The following is a 21331-nucleotide window of genomic DNA, read 5'->3' as shown; positions in this document are numbered from 1 at the left end:
AACGTGGCCCTTAACCTTTCCAAGCCTCAGTTTCCCAAGTGTAACAAGGGTGTTGTGAGGATTGATCAGCTGGTTACAAAGAATAAGTGATAATTACTGCTGTCATTCAGTTCAAATATAAGGCCCTTGTTAGACCTGTCTGGGATACTAGCCGCAGTGCTCGTTGCTGTCCCATAGACGGGATATCAGCAGGAGAGATGGTGCCAGGTCTGCAGAATCGCAGTTCTGAACGCAGGTGAAGGAAGTTAGTTTTATTTTCATTGCAAAAGAAGAAACTTTGAGGAAACCTAAGAAAGGTCAGGTGAAAAGTACAAACCGGATTGTCAACATGGATAGGAAGGCAGTTTAATACTGGTGCTGGGGATTTAGCAATTGGGAGACATGAGCTAAAAATTCAGATCCTGGGAGTAACTGATAGAGGCTTAGATTGAAGTTGTTTTACACAGAGACAGATTTGCTGGAACCCGGACCAGGATGCTGTGCCACACGCACAGCCCATAGGACGTAAGTTTCCTCCTCTCCAAGGCAAATAATTCCCATCTTCTCTGAACCCACAAGCAGCCTCCTCCCGCCACATTGTCACTGTCCCACCACATTTCTGTCTCCACCCCAGTGCAGGTCTCCCCACCGGCCTCTTCACCTAGCTGATAAATGGCCTGTATTTTTGCCTGACTGGGCACAATTACCAATAATAATGGCAGTCAAATTTTTCACCCTATTCTGATGGAACCATGGGGGACGTGTCACCTTCCTCTGCAGCATGAGGCCTGGGTCAAACTAGTGTAAATGGAGGATTCTCTGTAACTTGAAGCCTTTAAACCATGATTTGAGGACGTCAGGAACTCAGCCAGAGGTGAGGGGTCTGTTACAGGAGTGGGTGAGTGAGGTTCTGTGGCCTGTGATGTGCAGGAGGTCAGACGAGATGATCCTGAGGGTGCCTTCTGACCTTGACGTCTACGAGTCTACTCTTGCTTTAATCACTGGCTGCTACCTGTGTTTCTTTCTGAAGAACCACAAAAGGGTCTGTTACAGAATATTGGCCTGGTCCTAACATTTTAACACTGTGTAAGAATTCCATAGATGGAAAAGCAAAGGCGGGGACAAGAGATGTGCAGCAAGGAATCTTTACAGACAGATGCATCTCACAGTAGTTTGAACATACACAGGGCTTTTCATCAGCTGAATATGCTACTACATAAGTACAAAGGAATCAGATTTGGGGTTTGTTTTCTAAATGACGGTTGGCTTCATCCTTTTTATACTGTTGATTTGCCTCCCCACTTCTATTACTGATTGTCTCGCACATGCTCCATGATCTTCAGCAGACCTAGCCAGGTCTCTTCTGCAGTAGGGATGATTTGAGTGGCTGGCAGAAGGAAGCCGTAGCGACCTGTGTCTCGCAACTCAAAGGCGAAGGAGTATTTGATGCCATAATCATAGGACCAGTCAATACTGCCTCCACTGGCTTGGTCTGAAAGAGAGAGAGAGAAACCACACTAGGTGAGCTGGTTTGTGTCCAGGTGCACCAGTGCTAGCTAGTAGATGGAGTCCACTGGAGATGAGCATGCTTGGTACCTTTCAGGATTGGGTCCTCTATGAGGAAGCAAAGGGGCTTACTAGGGCTGGGTGTGCACTACTCAGACTGCACTGAATTTCTGGGAGTGGGCCCTATAAAGGTAACATTGGTGTGGGTCAGACATTAGGTCAGCCTGTGGGGGATCAGTTGGCAATTAGTGAGGGATCCCATTGACCCATCATTACAAGGATGGACCTTCTAGTGGGATGAAGTCCCCACCTTAAGGCGGGAGGAGTGGACCCTTCTCCCCACTACAGCCCATCAAATGCAGAACTGCTCAATACTTACAGATAGTTGAGCAAATGGTCCCAACTTTATATGTCGTGCCATACAGTGAAGCCAGAGCACTGGCAGCTGCTTTCCCCACGGTGTCCTAGAGGGATCATGGAAGAGTCAGGAAGAAGTCAGATTAGGAAGATTAAACGTTCAAACTAAAACAGGGGAGAGTTTCTACCCCAAGCCTCATTTAAGAAAATATCCAAATTGGTTTAGAGCTGACCCTCACCCACCAAAAATTAGTGGTACTGAATCTATTAAAGTCTGAATTGCTGTATAGTGGGACACTAGCTACAGCATCCACCATGTTTACAATATTTTGGGAGGTATCATGGCTGGTAGTGGTCCGTACTATGTGCTTTAGAGGAAAGTGCAAGAAAGCCCCGTGGATAATTATAGTATAATCTCCCCATTGGGAAAGTTTCTTCCAAATTCCCATGAGTTAGTGGTTGGCGCATGGTTTGATGCATACGCGGTGTGTAGTTCTTAAAAATATTCATATTGATATTATTTTATCCTATCTAATGGAACTGAGGATGTTCTCATATTTAAAGAGAACCAGGAAGTTGGGACTAGACCCAATGTGTGTGAGTGTCCTGTGTTGGGAATAGGGTGGTATGTGATTTCAATCAGGTGAACACTGAAGAATTATCCTTGAAAGTAGATGGTCAGACAATACCAAACATGCAAAGTTTGAAGTATCTGGGTTCCAGAATCCAGGAAAATGGGGAAATGGAGGCTGAAATTAGAGCTAGGATCAAATGGAGAAAGATAAGTGGTGTAGTACGTGACAGAAAGATACCAGTAAGATTAAGAGGCAAAATCTATAAAACAGTGGTCTGTCCAGTTTTAACTTATGGCACTGAGTGTTGGGCAACAAAGAAGAAACATGAGCAAATGATCGGTTCCACAGAAATACGGATGTTGAGATGGACGAGCGGTGCAAGCAAGAAAGACCACCTGAAGAATGTGTATGTTAGAGACATGTTCAAAGTCACAACCATAAGCAAAACAAGGAAGGAGGGAAGGATCAGATTTTAAAGATAGTGTATGGGGCCAGATTCTCATTTCACTCACACTTGAGGAGCCACATTGATTTTAATGGAGTTGCTCTGGTCCATGTAAGGGAGAAGTTAGCCCGTGATTATTGTCTTAAAAATGTCATTTTAATACTTGGCTAACACTCAAAATATGAAAGGCAACTCTAGGGTGACCAGATGTCCCGATTTTATAGGGACAGTCCTGATTTTTGGGTCTTTTTCTTATATAGGCTCCTATTACCCCCCACTCCCCGTCCCGATTTTTCACATTTACTGTCTGGTCATCCTAGACAACTCAGACAGGACAGAGAAAGGCTTAGGGTTAAGAAGCTGCTGCATCTCACCAGCTCTTTGTAGTCAGCAGGGTTGGTGCACTTATACCCAAAGGGGAACAACAGAAGCTGAGAGTAGCTGTGAAGGGTGAGGAAGGCCTTGATGTTCCCATGGCTCTTGATAAAGTTTACAACATTTTTTACTTCCACTTCCGAGTTGGCGCTGGGTCCATGGTAAGAGTCAGAGCAGGGGTTGGTACTGGCTCCAGGGCCTGTTGGTGCAAGTGAGGGTCAAAGGTAAATCTGTAAAACGATAACTCAAGGGAATTCAATGCAGATTGACACAAAGATGAAGTTGCCTAATACTGTACAGTGAAAACTCTAGCAACAGATCTTTTCTCAGGGACAAGGCCTGACAGACTGATAGATGATAGAAAAGTATTTTGAGAGGGTGAACATTAGAAAAAGACACATTGGTACGATGGATAGATAACTCATGCCTTCTTTTGCTCCCTGGCAATCCATCAAGAAATTACTCTTATGAAATACGATTACTATCAGCTTTTACCATTTTATTTCTGAATCTCTCATGATGTTGGCTTCTACATCCATTGGGCCAGATTCTGATCTCAGTAACACCATTGTAAACCTGGAGTACTTCCACTGGCTTCAGTAGAGTTACCTTGGTTTTACACTAGTATCATAGAGATCAGAATCTGATCCATACAACATGTGAGCTGATAGACTTTTTTCTTCCAAGCTGATGCAGAAATATAAGTCAATAGTAACAGGGGGGAAATTGAAAATAGTTGATCTTATCCATCTTATTTTATAAAAAAACAAAAACAAATAAAATCCTTCCAGGCCTCCAGGTAAATACACCTCTCCCCCAATATAACACAACCCGATATAACATGAATTCGGATATAACGCGGTAAAGCAGTGCTCCGGGGCAAGGGGGCGGGGAGAAAGGCTGTGCACTCCGGTGGATCAAAGCAAGTTCGATATAACGCGGCTTCACCTATTACGCGGTAAGATTCCCGAGGACAGCATTCTATCGGGGTAGAGGTGTAATGCATTTACCTGACTGTCTAGAGGCCAATAGTAGAGGGAGTCAGTGATTGATGTGACATCCCTCAGAAGAGTGCATGCTGGGAGGGATGTCACATTGATGAAGGAGACATTGATCCAAGCAGAGCTAGACCATATTGAAACCTAAGCAAAAACTCCTTTGAACTAGTAAATGTGTTAGATGCCCTGTTTAGCCTGACATACTCTGGGCATTCAGCCCTATAATGCTACAGATGCCTATATTTTGCATGTCACTTTTAAAAAGTCCTAGATTGTTCCCCTGTGACTAGGTACATGGAAGGGAAACAGCTTTGGTAGTGACAACTGTAGATGAAAACTCTTCTTCTACCTCCAAAGCCTGCATCCCAGTTCCTATTTGGATCAACTCCAATGCACAGGCTCCCAGAATTCTTAGAACGTGTCTTCCGCCACATACGATTCTGAAATAAAGAAACATAATGGATTCAAAAGGCGCAAAGCTTGGTGATTTGATTAAAGCTTCCAGTCAGAAATAGCAACCATTCAGCTGTAAGTGAAGCTCAGACTAGATTATCACAATTGTCCCTTCTGACCTTGGAATCTATGAATCTATCAGTGCAAGAGAGAAGCCTAACGTGACTTCTGCTAGACTGGCTGGTGGGGTGGACCAAGGGAAGCAGTGGAAGCACTGGTGAATATCCAGGAGGGAACAATGATGGATTAGATGGCTCAGTAGGTCTCTGTGGTGACCCTACCCTATTGTGATCTACCTTTACAAGGCTAAAGATGTATCTGCTGAATGTGTTTTTCTAAAACAAAATTTTCCATTTTTTGATGGCATGGCAGATCACTGCCCAGCTTCCAGAAGTGCCTGGTTCAGTTTGGAAATGGGGATGTAATCACACCATGGTTACTCACATTGGTATGAGTGAATGCATATCCATCAGGGTTTGTGACAACCAGCAGGAAAATGTCCATTCTGTTTAACAGGGAGGTGACAGATGGATTGTTCCCATACTCAGACGCAATCTAAGCAGAGATAAAATACATTCCAACATGCTTATCAGAGTCGCTTCTTCCCCAAATGCTCATACTGTAATAGTTATGTAATGGGGTTGGGGTAATCAGGGTTGGGATGTACAATACAGCTGCATTTCTCTGGTGACTTAGTCATTTTCAGCAGAATTTATGCTCTCATTTTAAAATAATTTATTTTTTTGGCCCTTCTGTTGGCAAAGATAACCTTCCCAGTGTGACTCTTTATCTCTGAGACCGCAGACTGAAACAATAGCTCTGAGGGGTGTGAACCACCCTTATTCATTTCAGTGGAATGTGAGCCCTGAAACTTGATGACGAATAAGAGACACTTTAAAAGTTACTGTCTTGTTGGTACGTCATCTATCATATTGGTGTGACTGTCTCTAAACAATATGTAATTGTACAGATGTAAGGTAGTGGTGAAAGCACAGCATTGGGAGTCATGACTCCTGGATACTATTCTCAGCTCTGTCAGTGATTCACTGTGAGACCTTGGGCAAGTCATTTAACCTCTCTGTGCCTCAGTTTCCCATTAGTTATGAGGCTAGTAAGACTGACCTACCGCAAAGAAGAGCTATGAGACTAAAATAAATTGCTGTAAAGCCATCTGAGATCTTTAGATAAAAAGTGCTACAGACAAGTAAAGCATTATTAACTATGTAAAAATCAATATAATTGATTCTGGGTTATGTTAGATCATTATAGAATACTTGCAATGCTAATACTGTACCTAATTCTGGCTGGGTTACTGTAAGCTCAAAGTAGAAAGGAAATAAAAATTTATCTACAAAAGAACATCTAGGGCCTGATTCTCTTCTGCCTTGCATGCCACGTAATCATTTATTCCTGTGCAAAATGAGTGCAAAATGGCTGTAACACACTGAGAAGTCAGAATGGAGAATCAAGCCCTTGATCTGTGTAAAATATACTGCAGATTTATGAATAAGCTGTTTTCTCACAGTTTTTTCTGTGTTGTTTTTTTCTCTCAGAGGCAATAATGAATTAATGTCTCAATGTAGTGACAGGAGTCAGTGAGTTGCTGGAAGTGCAGATGAGACATAAAACTGAATTACTGACATTTGCTCTTAAAGAGCCCATGTGTCTTTTCACAAGAGTAGGGCTATTAAATTTGATGTCCTGACCAAATTGCATTTTTCTGACCTAAAATTCCCCTTACAGTTTCAATTGAATACAGCATGTTTCACTACCTGTTTTAAATTTCGGTGCAGTGTTAAACAGCTGCCACGTTCCACCCCAGAAGTGGGTGTATTTCATGGGTGGGTGAAGCAATCCCTATAAACCTTGGTTGGTAAAGTATATACCGTAGACCATTCTGGTATCTTTTCATGAAAGGTGCTGTATATAGGAAATGTATTCTTTTAAATATTTTATCAATCAATAATAGTCAGTAGCCATCCCAGGAGAAAAGAAAGTCAATCCACTAACCTTTTTAGCTGTCCACAGTGCAGTTGCCTGGGTGATCCATTCTCGGGAGTGGATACCGGCATCGAGCCAAATGGCAGGACGGTTGGTTCCTCCAGTGCTGAACTGCAAAATGAAACATAAACTTTAAAAACACTCACTAGCGCGAGTCCTCTCACTTCCTGTCCCACTCTTTTTTCCATCTGAAATATTGGAAATGATGGAAAAGCAATGGGTCTGAATGGAGTTGTGTGGCATAAAACTGGTGTAATGGAGTGGAGAATCAGACTCCGTGATGGGATATTTGCCTTAATGCTGCTGGTAAACTTGCCAGATTTACCAGTTCATTGACTTAACTTCGTCATTTGCAGTTTTTGCTACAGCATCTGCTCCCTGTCCTCCTCTGTTTCTGATGAGGAAGCCGCTGTGTATACACATAATATCTTCACCAGCCCCAAATGTGCCCATTATTCATATCTGTTGTTAAGTCAGCCAGGATCATCCAAAAATTAAGGATATGTACCATTATTCTAAATGAGCATCTTTGGCACGGTGCCACCTAAGAGCTAAGTAAGCGACTCAGTCTCACCCATGACAGTGGCTTTCCCATTTGGACCAACATAAATTGAACAAAGCCAATATCTGGAATGAGTCAGGTTTTTTTCTATTTTTGCAAACCAAGGCTCCAGTTTTTCAAAGGTACTGAAGTCCCTGAGGCATAAACACAAAGTTCTCATTATTTGCAGTGATTAAAGATCCCATAATGCTTTTTTGCAAGAGTCAGGGTGTTGACCGAAGGTCCTGGCCAAATTCAACTGTGATTAATTCCATAAAGCCGCCTTCTGCAGTATCACCTTGGCAAAGTTATTTTTGAAAAGGGTTGCTCAGTTCTGCTGAACAGCTGTCCCATTAACGACCGGCAGTGGTGGCAGTGTAGTGGTGGGTGGAGTGATTTCTCTCTCTAGATGTTCTGGGACGTTTTGTACAGACAGGTGCTAGAGAAATGTTAAGTTGTTGTTACATGCACAGGAACAATACCTTGAGAACGTACATGGGCCGCTTTTCATAAGACTCTCCAATCTTCTGTTTGCTCACAAGGCTGGGATACTCAGCTGCAAGATCATCCAATGCTGCATAAACCTAAAATTTAAAATAATGACAGTTTATATGCTATCAAATATTTTAATGCTAATCCTTGTGTTGATGCGAGAGCTTTCTCCTCTGTAGTGCTTGCTGCCTGCCTGGATGTCTCCACTTTACTTCCCATTTACTTTCCACCGTCACAAAACGCCTCTCTTCTCTCTTGCCTGTACAGCTTCATTTTTCTCTCCTTCAGCTATTATCTATCTCTGATGTGAAATTATCTAATTCTGCAAAGCATTTTGGGGTGCAGTTTATAAAAAAGATCCTACACAAAAGCAATTTGGACCACATATTTCTGAGAAGGGGATCCCCTCGTTCTTCACCCCCTTACTTCCCAATTTTTGCCTTCAAAAGCTCTGCATCACAGCAGACCTTTCTTAGCTGAGAAGGGCTAGAATTGGCTTCCTCTAAAGCCCCCCAGCATTGCTCTGTGTGTAGGCCAGAAAAGGGGGTTCACTGTAGGGTATTGTTTGATGCCATTCTCCCAAAGCAGGGACCTGAGCCCTCACTCCTTGGTATTGGGCTATCTCCAGACTGATCATTAGAGCAATGTGGAAGATAGTCTGTCATCTCTGACACTGAACTCAGACACTGCCAGTCACAACCAACGTCACATGGAAGAAAGTTGTATAAAATCACTTTTCTGGTGCACTTAGTGGGCCTATCTCTGTTCTCATTCATCCCAAGGTAAATCTGCAGTTACTCCACAGAAGTCAATAGAGTTACGCTGGTAAAAAAAAACAAAACAGCGTGAGATCCAAATCAGACACATTTTAATTTGATGAGACCGTACACCTAGCATTTTTATTGTCTAAAATAAGTGTGACATTCAATAGCTGTACATCAACACAGAGGAGGCCACATAATGTAGCAAAATAGGACCTGCAAGACATTGCTCCATCTAGTCTGGTACCCTGGTTCCTGTAGCAGCAAAACAGACCATGCATACAACTAGATCCAGCCCAACAATGTGGAAGCCCAGCGCTGGAATGGAGATGCTGCAGGCCTGGATTAAAGTGCATTGATAGAGCTATGTGTGGGCCCTGGACTGGAATAACAGGGGTAACGAAATGCAAAGTATTGGCAGAGCTGTGTGGAGAGGTTTGAGCATCTGCTTGTAATATTCCTACCTTTTAGCAACTGAGAGTAATCCTTCAATGCGATGAGTCCTAAATAAACCCATTATAAAACACAACTGACCTACTTGTAATGGTATGAGATATTAAAACTGCTGTGGAGAATGCAGAAAGGAAGCCAAGAAGGAATTCAACATACTTACAAAGAATGTTTGAGTGGAGGTAACATGCAAAAGCAGGACAGAATTAAATAATCTCTCTCCCAAAGAGCTGAACTTGAAATACTTACAGATTCTAAGGGGTGATAAGCTCCATAGTTGAAATTACTGGTGCCACGTTCCCTTCGTTGATTGTTGACCATCTCTTGCTTTTCTTCCTCTATTATGACCTAAATCAAGCAATTCAAATCTGTGAGGAAGGCCAACTTCTTCGGTAGGATTTTAATCAAGTGTCAGAATTGGGAAATGAAGTGGCAGCACTCCACACGAGCTGTGTCCCCGGTGTCAGACTCCAGACACAACTGCATAACAGCTGGATGTTTCCACTAAACTCATCAGCAGTGGAATAGGTCACACTGTTCGCATTTAAATGGTCAACATTAAGTTTCATTAAGCTGAATGGGGATAGTGTCAGAATTCCTGAAAAAGGAACAAGGTTGCTACTGCAAAGAGTTAACAGTGATTTAGTTGGTCTGTTGGAAATACTGCTTGTCAAGAGTCCCGCAGTTCAACGCCCAACAGAGATGTTTTTCTCACACTGGGATGTAGGGTTCTAGTAACTTGAGGGGAGCCAACGTCGTTCTTGAAAAATGTAGTCAGATTCTTAATAGCTAAATACAGGGTCTACAAAGAATAATAAAAGGAAGCCTATCCATGTGGAAGGAAGAACTTAAAACAGATCCTGCATCACTGATCTGGTACCTGTTGTGAGAGCAGTAGTTGGCTTTCACAAGATTTAGGGAAACCTGCTTTGGTACAGGTAGGCTTATGAGAGGTAGGAATCTTTAGTGCTGTGTATTGCTTCTATGATAAATAACATCAATGAGGATAAATGCAGAGATTAGGGAGATAAATCACGCATCAGTGAAGTACTTTTGTCTACCTGCAGGTCTTCAAGCAGGATAGAGTACTCGATGTGGTGGGACTCCAGGAAGACTTTGACTGCTTGGAGACTGGGAAAGGGGACTCGAATATCCACAGGAAGTGCTGGGTTTGAGGGGCGTAGCCAGAAATCAAGCTGAAGAGAAGACAAACAATACAGATCAGGGAATCATTTCAGAAAAATGGACTTTGGGGAACATCTCTCAAGAAGCCCTGAAAATCTCTAACTCCCCCAAGTTGGGCTTTGGTTTTGCACCACTTCACACTTTAGCATATTCTATTATCTGAGACTCTCAAATCACTAATCATCACTGGGCTTCACAACACCCTTGCAACATATAAGTATTACTGTCCTCACTTCACAAATAGGGTAACAGAGGACCTTGGAAAGACAAAAAGTGGCATTTTCATTGATTTCAACAGCCCTTCAGCAGCATAAGTGACAGGAGATTTAGTACCATATCTATTATGACGGTCTTGTATTTTCCCCTCACCAGCTATAGTTTCAAGAAATGCTCCATATATAGATGATGATATGATACTATGTATGTTGCTTTTGCTTCTTTTATAGTGTTGCCTATTTTATCTTGCATGTATATAATACAAATAAATAAAATAGATTAATTTTAAGAGAAGTTCTCATCAATGGTGATAAAATCTATAATGCCTAGTGTTTCACATCATGCTTATCTTCCTCATAACACAATACATACATTCATTAATTATCATAATGCCAATAGAAGACCAGTATATAAATATTATCATCCCTGTTTTAAAAGGAGGAAACTGAAACACAGAGGTTTAAAGTAGGGTGACCAGACAGCAAGTGTGAAAAATCGGGATGGGGATGGGGGGTAATAGGAGCCTATATAAGAAAAAGCCTCAAATATCGGGACTGTCCCTATAAAATCGGGACATCTGGTCACCCTAGTTTAAAGTGACTTGCTTTAGGTTAGGCACAATCAGACACAGGATTAGAACTCAGGAGTTCCTGTTTCCAGGATGGGGCTAAGACTACTAGATCATGCCTCTTGTATTGAGCATGAACCAACAGTGTGACACCATTGTGAAAAAGACTAAATATCATGCTGGGGTAAATTAACAGAAGTATCATATGTAACAATGGGAGGCAATTGTTCCACTCTGCTTGGCACTGGTGAGGTTTCAGCTAGAGTACTGTATTCAGTTTTGGGCCCCACGCTTTAAAAAGATGTGGACAAATTGGAGAGAGTCCAGAGGGGAGTGACAAAAAACGATAAAACCTCACTTATGAGGAAAGGTAAAAAAAAAAAAAATGGGTTTTTATTTAGACTTGAGAAAAGAAGACTAAGGGGGGGACCTGATAACAGTCTTTAAATATGTTAAGACCTGTTGTAAAGAGGACAGTGATTAATTGTTCTCCATGTCCACTAAAGGTAGGACAGGAAGTAATCAGATTAATCTGCAGGAAGGGAGATTTAGGTTAGATATTAGGAAAAACTTTCTAACTATAAGAGTAGTTAACACTGGACTAAGGACGGTTGTGGAATCCCGATCATTGGAACTTTTAAAGAATAAGTTAGACAAACACTTGTCAGGGATGTTGGTCCTGCCTCAGTGCAGAGGTCTGGACTAGACCACCCGAGGTCCCCTGCAGCCTGACATTTTTATTATTCTATACTATTATTATTATTATTTTATTTATTTATGGCAGTTCCCACATTGTGAAAACAATTTCCAAACAAACAAAGTTAGGCACAATCCCTGCCCTGAAGAACTCACAATTGGAAAGATTAACAAATGCCTGTAGAAAGTGTAATGACACACCTGAAGGTGCTCCAGTGTTTCTAACAGCTGTAGTTTGTTAATCTCTTCTTCACTGTTTGCCTTCACCCGAAGAACCTGGTCGCTACAAAAAATTAAATAAATCTTACCAAATGGGTTTGTGGAAAATAGATTTTGTCAGATTAATTTGCTGTTATTTTTTGATGAGATTACAAATGTGGCTGATAATGGTTCCTGTTCAACCACTGGCCAAGATTTGTTGCACAAGTGTTGCAGCATATGTGTGGGGCCCATCTCTTGTCCTGATCTCCAATTTTGCAGCCAAAATAAAGGTGATAGGCTTTTTTAACCATAGTGGTTATACTGCGCTTTCGTGATGCAAAAGTCACTTCACCACAAACATAGCAGAAGTTATCTGCACTGTTCACACAAGTACGAGGCATCTCTGCTCACTTTGGCTAAACAGAAATGTGTCCCTTTGCAAAATCAAACACTGACAAATAAGAGAGCACGACACTGTATGATTTCTAGAGCTGATATAGGGCAATTTGTTCAGCAGAGTGATGTAAGCTTCGTTATGATTGCATCATCCATGACTTCTAGGAATAACATGATGCAATTCATATCATGTATGATGCAATACCAGCTTCAGATTGCATCATTCATTGTTTTGCCTAAAAAGCAAGTACTGTCCAAACCCAGTCATAGATTTATTCATAGATCCAGTCAAAGATATATTTTATTCATTTCTGGTTTAAATTGAGATCCCTTCCCCTTATAACTCACTTATCCTCTGCCATTCCCATGTCAAGGGTCGTATATACTGACCCAATAGCATATCTTGAAAACTAGAGCCAATCAACAATTTTAAGCATCATTTTCGTTCTCAGAGACCCAGAATTAGTAAAGTTTGACTACATTTATTTCAGAAGCATTTTGGCTGTAGAGCAGTGTTATCAGAGTGGTTCCTTCTGGCCTTGGAAGCTATGAATCTATTAAATGAGCTCTACAGTTTGATGTTATATATAACGCAGTTCTCCATTCTTGTCTCCAACGTCAAAAGACAGGCGTCCCAAAGGCCAATAATCTCATGAAAACTCAGTGCTGACAAGGTTCCAGGATGGACCAAAAGAGAGTCATTTTGCATTTATTTTATTTGATCTTTCTTTCTCCCCCTTTTCCTCTTTGTATGTGATCTGTCTTCTTAAACTGTAAGCTTTTCTGGGGCAGGGACTGTATCTTTGAATGTGTTTTATAACACCTAGAACAATGGGGCTCTGATTGGAGCCACTACAAGCTACTGTAATATAAATATTAAATCATAATAATAATCATAGAGCCCAGTACATGTCCCCGTGTAGCTCTGCTGTTACAGCTGGGAGGTCTGCATCTCTGATAGTGCAAACCTGCCAGCTGAGTGGTGCTCTAATCTTGGCTAGTATTTACTTTTTTTCTATTGTCCATTGGGTTCCAGTCAGACAGTAGAAACTTATACAGAACAGATACAGCAGGGAAAACAGCAGCAGTGCAAGTTTCCCTTGCTAATATACCTCACTTTAAATCTGGTTGAACCACCCTTAATGTGAGAGAGAAGTATCCAGGCTTCTAGCAATCCTTGGCCACTCTACTTAGGCTGTCAAGAAAATTGCAAATTATGTGTTAATTAAACAGGCTTTTGTGATGTATGGATGTTTGTTCACTGGGATCTGATGTCTATTTCCCACATTCTAGCAGACATCCATCAGATTTTGTATTGTATTTTAGTCAAGTTCTTATACACTTAATGAGATTAAAAGGCAACAAGCTTAAAGCACATATTTTCATGCAATGTGTGAATAAAGCTGTGTAACTTCATGCTGTAAGATATTATAATACAAACTGTTTAGTAAGGTTCTGAAAGAGATCAGACATTTATACTCCAAAAAAAAAAAGAGAGAGAGAGAGAAAAGAATCTTCAGGAACACTACCTAGCATAAAAATTAACAGAGGCTATCAATCTTCATGCTTGAGGAACATAGTTGAAGCTCAGCTGTGCAAAACTTTGGGATTGGAAGGAACAACCCTTGGCCAGGATTGGGGTTAAACTCAGACTATTTTGCGAGGTTCATGAACGTTTGGAGCTACTCTTGGTCCACTTTTTAGTGAACATGGGGCCAGATGATGGTTCTGAATCAAAACCGCGTGAAACTGGGAAGTTTCAACTAAGTTTAACTTTTCATTTTTGGGCTTCCTCAAAATTCAAAGCAAACCTCAAGGGACTGTAAACAAGAGATGGGCTTCAATCAGAACCCTGAATCTCAGCACCCCTGTGCTCTGGGCAAGTTTGGATCTGGAACCTGATTCTAGTTTTCCTTATGGGATCCTATTTCTATAATGAGCCAAACCGAACTCATGGGTCCAAACATTCTCAAACTTTGTGGTGAGATTCTGATCCACTTCCACATCCGTACTTTTGAGGCTGATCCCTAGCTCTATAATAAGATGAAGCAAAATCCCAGGTAAACCTAAACATTGGGGAAATTTGGATCAATCCACACCCCAAACTCTGTAGCATGATCCCAACTCTCTTGTGAACTCATCAATCTAAAGAAATTGTTTCCTCAGACCCCTGAGAACCAAACTGCTGTGCCCTCTACAGCTCTAGATGTACTGTATAATTAAGTGCATTATACGGATTTTAGTTCTTCCTCTGGATCACTAGATGTCAAAACAGCTTCATGATCCCTCTCAATAAAAGATCTGAGATGCACAGAAAAAGCCAAGGTGGTACTTTGTGAAAACTAATTAGCTAATGAAAAGCAAAGTATGTCCCCCAAACCTTTTAAACTAAGGTACTCAAAGATAAAAAGGGTTTAGAATAACATGGCCTTTGAATCAGAGATCTTCTATTAAAATGTAACTCACCCAACAAATGTTTCTAGGCACCAGGCAGCCCCAGCAAGGGCGCTGAAAAACAAAATCAGCCTCATGTTTGAAGGGTTATCCAGAAACAGAAGACTGATGATCTAGCAAGCAAGGCCATATTTATATATGGGGCCTGACATGGCCCCCCTCTGCAACTAAAGTGGTATCTGAATCCCATATGATTGAATTCCCACACATGTCAAAACTCTCAAGGTAGTTGGGCAGATAAGGATGTAATTTCTCCTCTAAGGGTACTTTGCACTCTGATGTTGTGATAATTGGCAGCTGGCTGGGCCAAATTCAGCAAACCTGGCACAGGAAGGTGTCAAGTTCAAAGCTTTGCCCACAAAGCTCTATGTGCCCTAGAGGAGATTCAGCCCTCAAGAAGGAGATGGTGTTTCCCCCAGGGGCGCTGGAGGCAGCCTTAATGTCTGTTGGAAATGCATAGGAGCTCCACTGCTATATGCTCTGCCCAGCCTGGCCCTACCCCCTTTCACAAGTATGGCTCACTTCTGTATTGCAGTGGCTCTGTTCCTGTAACTACGGTTGTTGCCATTTTGCCCTGTTGCACCCTGGTACTCAGCAGAAGTTCAGCTTAGTTCCTCAATGAATTTGTCCCACTGTACTTAAGATGGAGGAACTCCTGTGTTACATCTGCTGTGGAAAGAGATGTCTTTACTAAGCCATGCCAAGGCAATGATATTTATATTTTTAAATAACCACACTCTTATACATACATTAGCCAGCACATTGTGCTGGGTATATTTATTGTCTGTAGCCAAGTTTTATTGAAATGAGTCATTTCCTTGAACCCTCCCATGCTGTGTTTTCACACAGGTTCTGTCTACCTAGTGCAGTGGCTTCAAGCAAACGAAAACCCAAATATAGCTCAAATGAAGGCAAGTCACATGGTGATACCCCTGGAGGAATCCTCTTCTAATGAACTGCTCTTTCCATGAGGAGGTGGCATGGGATTAAAGAAATGCTGGGACAGCCATTTTCTTGTCCTCTTGGCTTTGCAGTGAAGGCAGGGTTGTTCGCTGATCCAGTGGCTCCCCGTATTCCTTAGCTTCAGTAGTTCTAGTTTTCTCTGCCTGAGGCTAGCTGTGGTGGGGATATATTCTGTTTCATTTTCCTTCCCCGAGGATGCCCCTGAATCCAAGTTCTGGCTATTTATGTCTGAGGAGTCGCTATCACAGACAGTCTGCTGGCTGACCTTTGAGACGAACCTTGCTTGCTTGCTTTCTAAGTAGGCCCAGGCTGCGGCCATCTCTGAATCGAGGGCAGGATCAGCGGACTGGCAGGTGTGCTTTTTGTTTTTCCCATTGAAGAACTTGCTGGTGAAATCCCCGACGTTGAAGCGGCTGTGACGCATGCAGACAGAGTCCCTGGGAACTAACAGAAGAAAAATAGCTTAGCCACACTGTAATCCATAGATTCCTAGACTCAAGGACTGGAAGGGACCTTGAGAGGTCATCGAGTCCAGTCCCCTGCCCTCATGGCAGGACCCAATACTGTCTAGACCATCCCTGATAGACATTTATCTAACCTACTCTTAAATATCTCCAGAGATGGAGATTCCACAACCTCCCTAGGCAATTTATTCCAGTGTATAACCACCCTGACAGTTAGGAACTTTTTCCTAATGTCCAACCTAAACCTCCCTTGCTGCAGTTTAAGCCCATTGCTTCTTGCTCTATCCTTAGTGGCTAAGGTGAACAAGTTTTCTCCCTCCTCCTTATGACACCCTTTTAGATACCTGAAAATTGCTATCCTGTCCCCTCTCAGTCTTCTCTTTGCCAAACTAAACAAACCCAATTCTTTCTGCCTTCCTTCATAGGTCATGTTCTCAAGACCTTTAATCATTCTTGTTGCTCTTCTCTGGACCCTCTCCAATTTCTCCACAGCTTTCTTGAAATGCGGTGCCCAGAACTGGACACAATACTCCAGCTGAGGCCTAACCAGAGCAGAGTAGAGCGGAAGAATGACTTCTCGTGTCTTGCTCACAACACACCTGTTAATACATCCCAGAATCATGTTTGCTTTTTTTGCAACAGCATCACACTGTTGACTCATATTTAGCTTGTGGTCCACTATAACCCCTAGATCCCTTTCTGCCATACTTCTTCCTAGACAGTCTCTTCCCATTCTGTATGTGTGAAACTGATTTTTTCTTCCTAAGTGGAGCACTTTGCATTTGTCTTTGTTAAACTTCATCCTGTTTAACTCAGACCATTTCTCCAATTTGTCCAGATCATTTTGAATTATGACCCTGTACTTCAAAGCAGTTGCAATCCCTCCCAGTTTGGTATCATCCGCAAACTTAATAAGCGTACTTTCTATGCCAATATCTAAGTCGTTAATGAAGATATTGAACAGAGCCGGTCCCAAAACAGACCCCTGCGGATCCCCACTTGTTATGCCTTTCCAGCAGGATTGGGAACCATTTATAACAAGTCTCTGAGTACGGTTATCCAGCCAGTTATGCACCCACCTTATAGTAGCCCCATCTAAATTGTATTTGCCTAGTTTATCGATAAGAATATCATGCGAGAACATATCAAATGCCTTACTAAAGTCTAGGTATACCACATCCACAGCTTCTCCCTTATCCACAAGACTCGTTATCCTATCAAAGAAAGCTATCAGATTGGTTTGACACGATTTGTTCTTTACAAATCCATGCTGGCTATTCCCTATCATCTTACCACCTTCCAAGTGTTTGCAGATGATTTCCTTAATTACTTGCTCCATTATCTTCCCTGGCACAGAAGTTAAACTAACTGGTCTGTAGTTTCCTAGGTTGTTTTTATTTCCCTTTTTATAGATGGGCACTATATTTGCCCTTTTCCAGTCTTCTGGAATCTCTCCCGTCTCCCACGATTTTCCAAAGATAATAGCTAGAGGCTCAGATACCTCCTCTATTAGCTCCTTGAGTATTCTAGGATGCATTTCATCAGGTTCTCGTGACTTGCAGGCATCTAACTTTTCTAAGTGATTTTTAACTTATTCTTTTTTTATTTTATCTGCTAAACCTACCCCCTTCCCATTAGCATTCAGTATGTTAGACATTCCTTCAGACTTCTCGGTGAAGACCGAAACAAAGAAGTCATTAAGCATCTCTGCCATTTCCAAGTTTCCTGTTACTGTTTCTCCCTCTTCACTGAGCAGTGGGCCTACCCTGTCTTTGGTCTTCCTCTTGCTTCTAACGTATTGATAAAAAGTCTTCTTGTTTCCCTTTATTCCCGTAGCTAGTTTGAGCTCATTTTGTGCCTTTGCCTTTCTAATTTTGCCCCATAGTGACCCTTACTCCATGGTGGTAGTGCCTTCTGGTTCTCCTTCCTTTGAAGGGCTAGGAAGGCTGATAGAGAGTAGGCAAACCTGATATAAAAATATATCCTCACAGGCAGCAGTGGGTAAAGCTTACATCAGTGGATAAAGACCACATCCATATAGCTAAAAAACACCAAACATGGTAGGCCATGCGTCCCTTGAGGAACCTCCCTTATGTCTAATCCTAACCTGCCCTGCTTTCGTTTAAGGCCACTGCTTCTTGTAATACGTCCTTAATCAACTTAGAAAATAGGTCTCCCCTTTATGAGGTTCCCCTTCACTTTCTCAGACAAAGGGGAGCCTAAGGCAGAGATCCTGTCTGTATTCATGTACACTAGCTGCCCCACCATGCTATACCATCACCTCCACACACCCAAACAGAAGCTTGTAGGACAGCAGCAGTCAAGGACACATGGCAAGGAAGCATTGTGCAAACACATGGCCAAAACATGGGCAGCCTTGGCCTCCAATGGATCATGGGTTTTGGGGGCTGAATCCAGTCTGTTCCAGGAGGAGCAAACTCTCCTTCTCTCCCTCCAAAGGATAGGTAAGCAGCACACTCTTCCACTAGAGCCTGGAACTCACCACTAGTGAATTTCCTGTTTCCAAAAGGAGAATAACCTGGGTAGGGGGTAATTTGACCCTTAGGTCATATCCTTTAAATATTTAATAGAATGATCCTACCTTCTCTTCTCACTTTATTCCTTTAAAAACGGGGCAAGAGACAGGGCCGGCTCCAGGCACCAGCTTCTCAAGCAGGTGCTTGGGGCGGCCGGTCGGGAGAGGGGCGGCAGGTCCAGGTATTCGGTGGCAATTCGGCGGACGGTCCCTCACTCCGGCTCGGAGTGAAGGACCTCCCGCCGAATTGCCGCCGCAGATTGCGATCGCGGCCGCGGCTTTTTTTTTTTTGGTTTTGGCTGCTTGGGGCGGTCAAAACCCTGGAGCCGGCACTGGCAAGAGAACCTGTGTCTCCTTAGAGCAATATTACAGCTCCCTTCATTGCCCATGTTCTATACCACATGGATTCAGAGCCTGCTAATCTGTGCTGCCAGACATTAACCAGTCTCCCATGGTTGGCAGGAGAGCAACCACTTTTATTTTGTAGTAGTGACGATGCTGTGCATGAACTGAGGAGAAGGCAGGATACCTAATCATTGCATAACACTGGCAGTGGCAAAGCAGAGATCCGGGGAGGATCTTGAAGAGGATCATGGATAGGTAAAAGTAAAGGCTTAGATGCATCTTGTAAACCAAATTGGATTAGATTTGTCTCATTCCTCATTTCTTACTTGCAGGCAGCCTGCCTGTGTGTACTCAGGTGGTGCAGCCTATGGTAGCTGGCTACATGTAAACTTGGCAATTCCTGCATCAGGGAATCATTGTGTAGCATGGAGGGCAGTGTATCCTGTAAGCTGAACAACAGCCTGTCTGTAATAAAACAATGAATCCTGCACAAGCAGTGTCTGCCTCTCTTTTTCCCAGGAGTTAGATGGCCACATTCACACTATCCCTGAGTTACAATTACTGAAGTCCTTTAACCATGATTCCTTTTACATCAGACCTTTCAATCTGTTGATCATCATTTTTGCATTTATTTGTATTCTTTCTATTTTATCACTATCTTTTTAACGGTGAGATACCCAAATCTGTACACCCTGGATCAAATTCAGCTCTGTTCATGCTGGAGTTCATGTGAAGTTCATACAGCTCAGTGGAGATATTCTGGATTTACACAGATATACAAGAGAGAATTTTTCCCATTATTCTATGTGGGGCCTCACTGATGCTTCATACAGAAGAATTATGACCCCCTTATAACTAAAAATGCTTCTCTTTAGAGATCACATTTACTTTTTAATCCTCAGTCTACTATTTCTCTTTTTAAAACCCTTTTGATAGCCTAATAGAACTCAAATTTACCTTCTGATTTGCTAGTCCCTTTGCCAGAAAGTAGTCCTTCATCTCGGCATTTCTGGTCAATCTGTGTTTCAGAAAAACATGAATAAATGGTAGAGTTTGCTATTTAGAATGATTTTTAATAATTTCTACTCAGTGGATACTGCAACAATGTACAACATTGTTTCTTAAGTGGGCTAGTGAAAGATGTCATCCTGACTGTCCTGGAGAATAAAGTCGATTATTCATATAGAACACATATAGCAATGGCAGCAGCAGTGCAAACTTCTCCATGTTGCCCTGCTGTTGAGCCTCAACACTGACCTGGAGGAAACCTTCTAGTGATGGGAGGAGTGTTCAATGTCTTTGGCCTTTGTGCTGAGACGGACAATAAGGGTGAGGGATAATAAGTGATAATGAGCTTTGTGGTGAGAACATTCGTCCACTGGAAACTGGACTGAGACCCCACATTTATTTCTCATGGGCCACCAGATAGTTTTTGGGTGGCAACATCTTTCAATACAAACTTGAGTTGGACTTGAACCAATGATGTGGAGGTGAAGGATAAAAATCCATTACCACTCCTTTGAGCCATCCAGTTCAGCCCCTCATAGCACAATTTATTAGTAGTAACTGATGATTAACAATTAATTATTATAAATAACACACTGTTTTTAAAAAAGATTGGGGCATTCCACTGTCCCCAATGCAGCTTTCATTCACATGCATCTTCTTCGCACAGCCTCTTTGAAAAGTCCTGAGTAAGAAATGAGTAGGAACTTCAGGATTTGGCCCATTATATGCAAAGAGTCATCAGCACCACTGGGAGAATCTTCAGTTTGATCTCATTTGCTGGGTGCCCGTTTTACACCATGGTAACAACACTGACTTCCAAGGAGATACCTTTGATTTTTACACAGGGGTAAGCAAAATTAGAATCAGGATCTTCAACTGCCTAGTGGTCCCCCAGTTTATTGTGTCTGAACTGGGCTGTCTGTTTATAATAGATTATAAGCTCCTTGGAGCAAAGACCATGTTTTCTCTTTGCATTGGAGGATGTCAAGCGCATTGATGGAGCATAGTAATTAATAATAATAAAATATCTTCTTACATTGTAAACTCTGTGGACAGGGATAGTTTTTTTTGTTATTTATGCATACAGGGTCTAGCATAATAGGGTCCTGATCCCTGACTGGGGCTTCAAAGCACTGCCACGGTAAAATCAATTAAAAAATAGTACTCTTACCCAATTATAAGCGTTGTTGATGAAAGTTATAGACAAAATGCCAATACAGTATGAAAGCAGGATTTGCCCCACAATCCCACAAAAGTCTTCATCATCCCCGTCACACTCCTTGTAATCTGGTTCTTGGCAGGCGATGGCCTCTACAGGGCCAGTATGTAAATAAAGCCACCAAAAATAGAGAAAAGGGAATCCCAT

General features: G+C 42.2%; 2 protein-coding genes across 2 annotated transcripts; both read right to left on the bottom strand.

The window, feature by feature from the left end:
• Window positions 1-1110: 1110 nt before the first annotated feature.
• CPA2 (carboxypeptidase A2) lies at window positions 1111-14751 on the bottom strand. Its single transcript, XM_054015215.1, has 11 exons — window positions 14662-14751; window positions 11800-11881; window positions 9995-10129; window positions 9183-9281; window positions 7713-7814; window positions 6699-6800; window positions 5133-5243; window positions 4585-4675; window positions 3237-3436; window positions 1865-1949; window positions 1111-1471 (listed from the first exon to the last, which is right to left on the bottom strand). Exons 1-11 carry the CDS (start codon window positions 14724-14726, stop codon window positions 1287-1289), a joined length of 1257 nt encoding a protein of 418 aa, XP_053871190.1. The 5' UTR covers window positions 14727-14751; the 3' UTR covers window positions 1111-1286.
• An 814-nt stretch (window positions 14752-15565) lies between these two features.
• SSMEM1 (serine rich single-pass membrane protein 1) lies at window positions 15566-21331 on the bottom strand. Its single transcript, XM_054016147.1, has 3 exons — window positions 21137-21331; window positions 19915-19975; window positions 15566-16056 (listed from the first exon to the last, which is right to left on the bottom strand). Exons 1-3 carry the CDS (start codon window positions 21329-21331, stop codon window positions 15566-15568), a joined length of 747 nt encoding a protein of 248 aa, XP_053872122.1.

Source organism: Malaclemys terrapin, chromosome 1, assembly GCF_027887155.1.
Source record: "Malaclemys terrapin pileata isolate rMalTer1 chromosome 1, rMalTer1.hap1, whole genome shotgun sequence".
In the NCBI taxonomy this organism is placed as follows: Eukaryota; Metazoa; Chordata; order Testudines; family Emydidae; genus Malaclemys; species Malaclemys terrapin.
The sequence above is the reverse complement of the archived record's forward strand: the minus strand, read 5'-3'. Positions and strand labels throughout refer to the sequence as shown.

Excerpts from the sequence above, each read along its gene's own strand:
- CPA2 (XM_054015215.1), bottom strand. The coding sequence starts at position 14,726 with ATGAGGCTGATTTTGTTTTTCAGCGCCCTTGCTGGGGCTGCCTGGTGC. Across the intron at positions 6,801-7,712 it reads GGCCCATGTACGTTCTCAAG|TTCAGCACTGGAGGAACCAA; the intron begins GTATTGTTCCTG and ends TTCATTTTGCAG. Across the intron at positions 4,676-5,132 it reads ATGCATTCACTCATACCAAT|AATCGTATGTGGCGGAAGAC; the intron begins GTGAGTAACCAT and ends TCTTTATTTCAG.
- SSMEM1 (XM_054016147.1), bottom strand. The coding sequence starts at position 21,331 with ATGGGATTCCCTTTTCTCTATTTTTGGTGGCTTTATTTACATACTGGC. Across the intron at positions 19,976-21,136 it reads TCAACAACGCTTATAATTGG|ATTGACCAGAAATGCCGAGA; the intron begins GTAAGAGTACTA and ends TCTGAAACACAG. Across the intron at positions 16,057-19,914 it reads AGGGACTAGCAAATCAGAAG|TTCCCAGGGACTCTGTCTGC; the intron begins GTAAATTTGAGT and ends TTCTTCTGTTAG.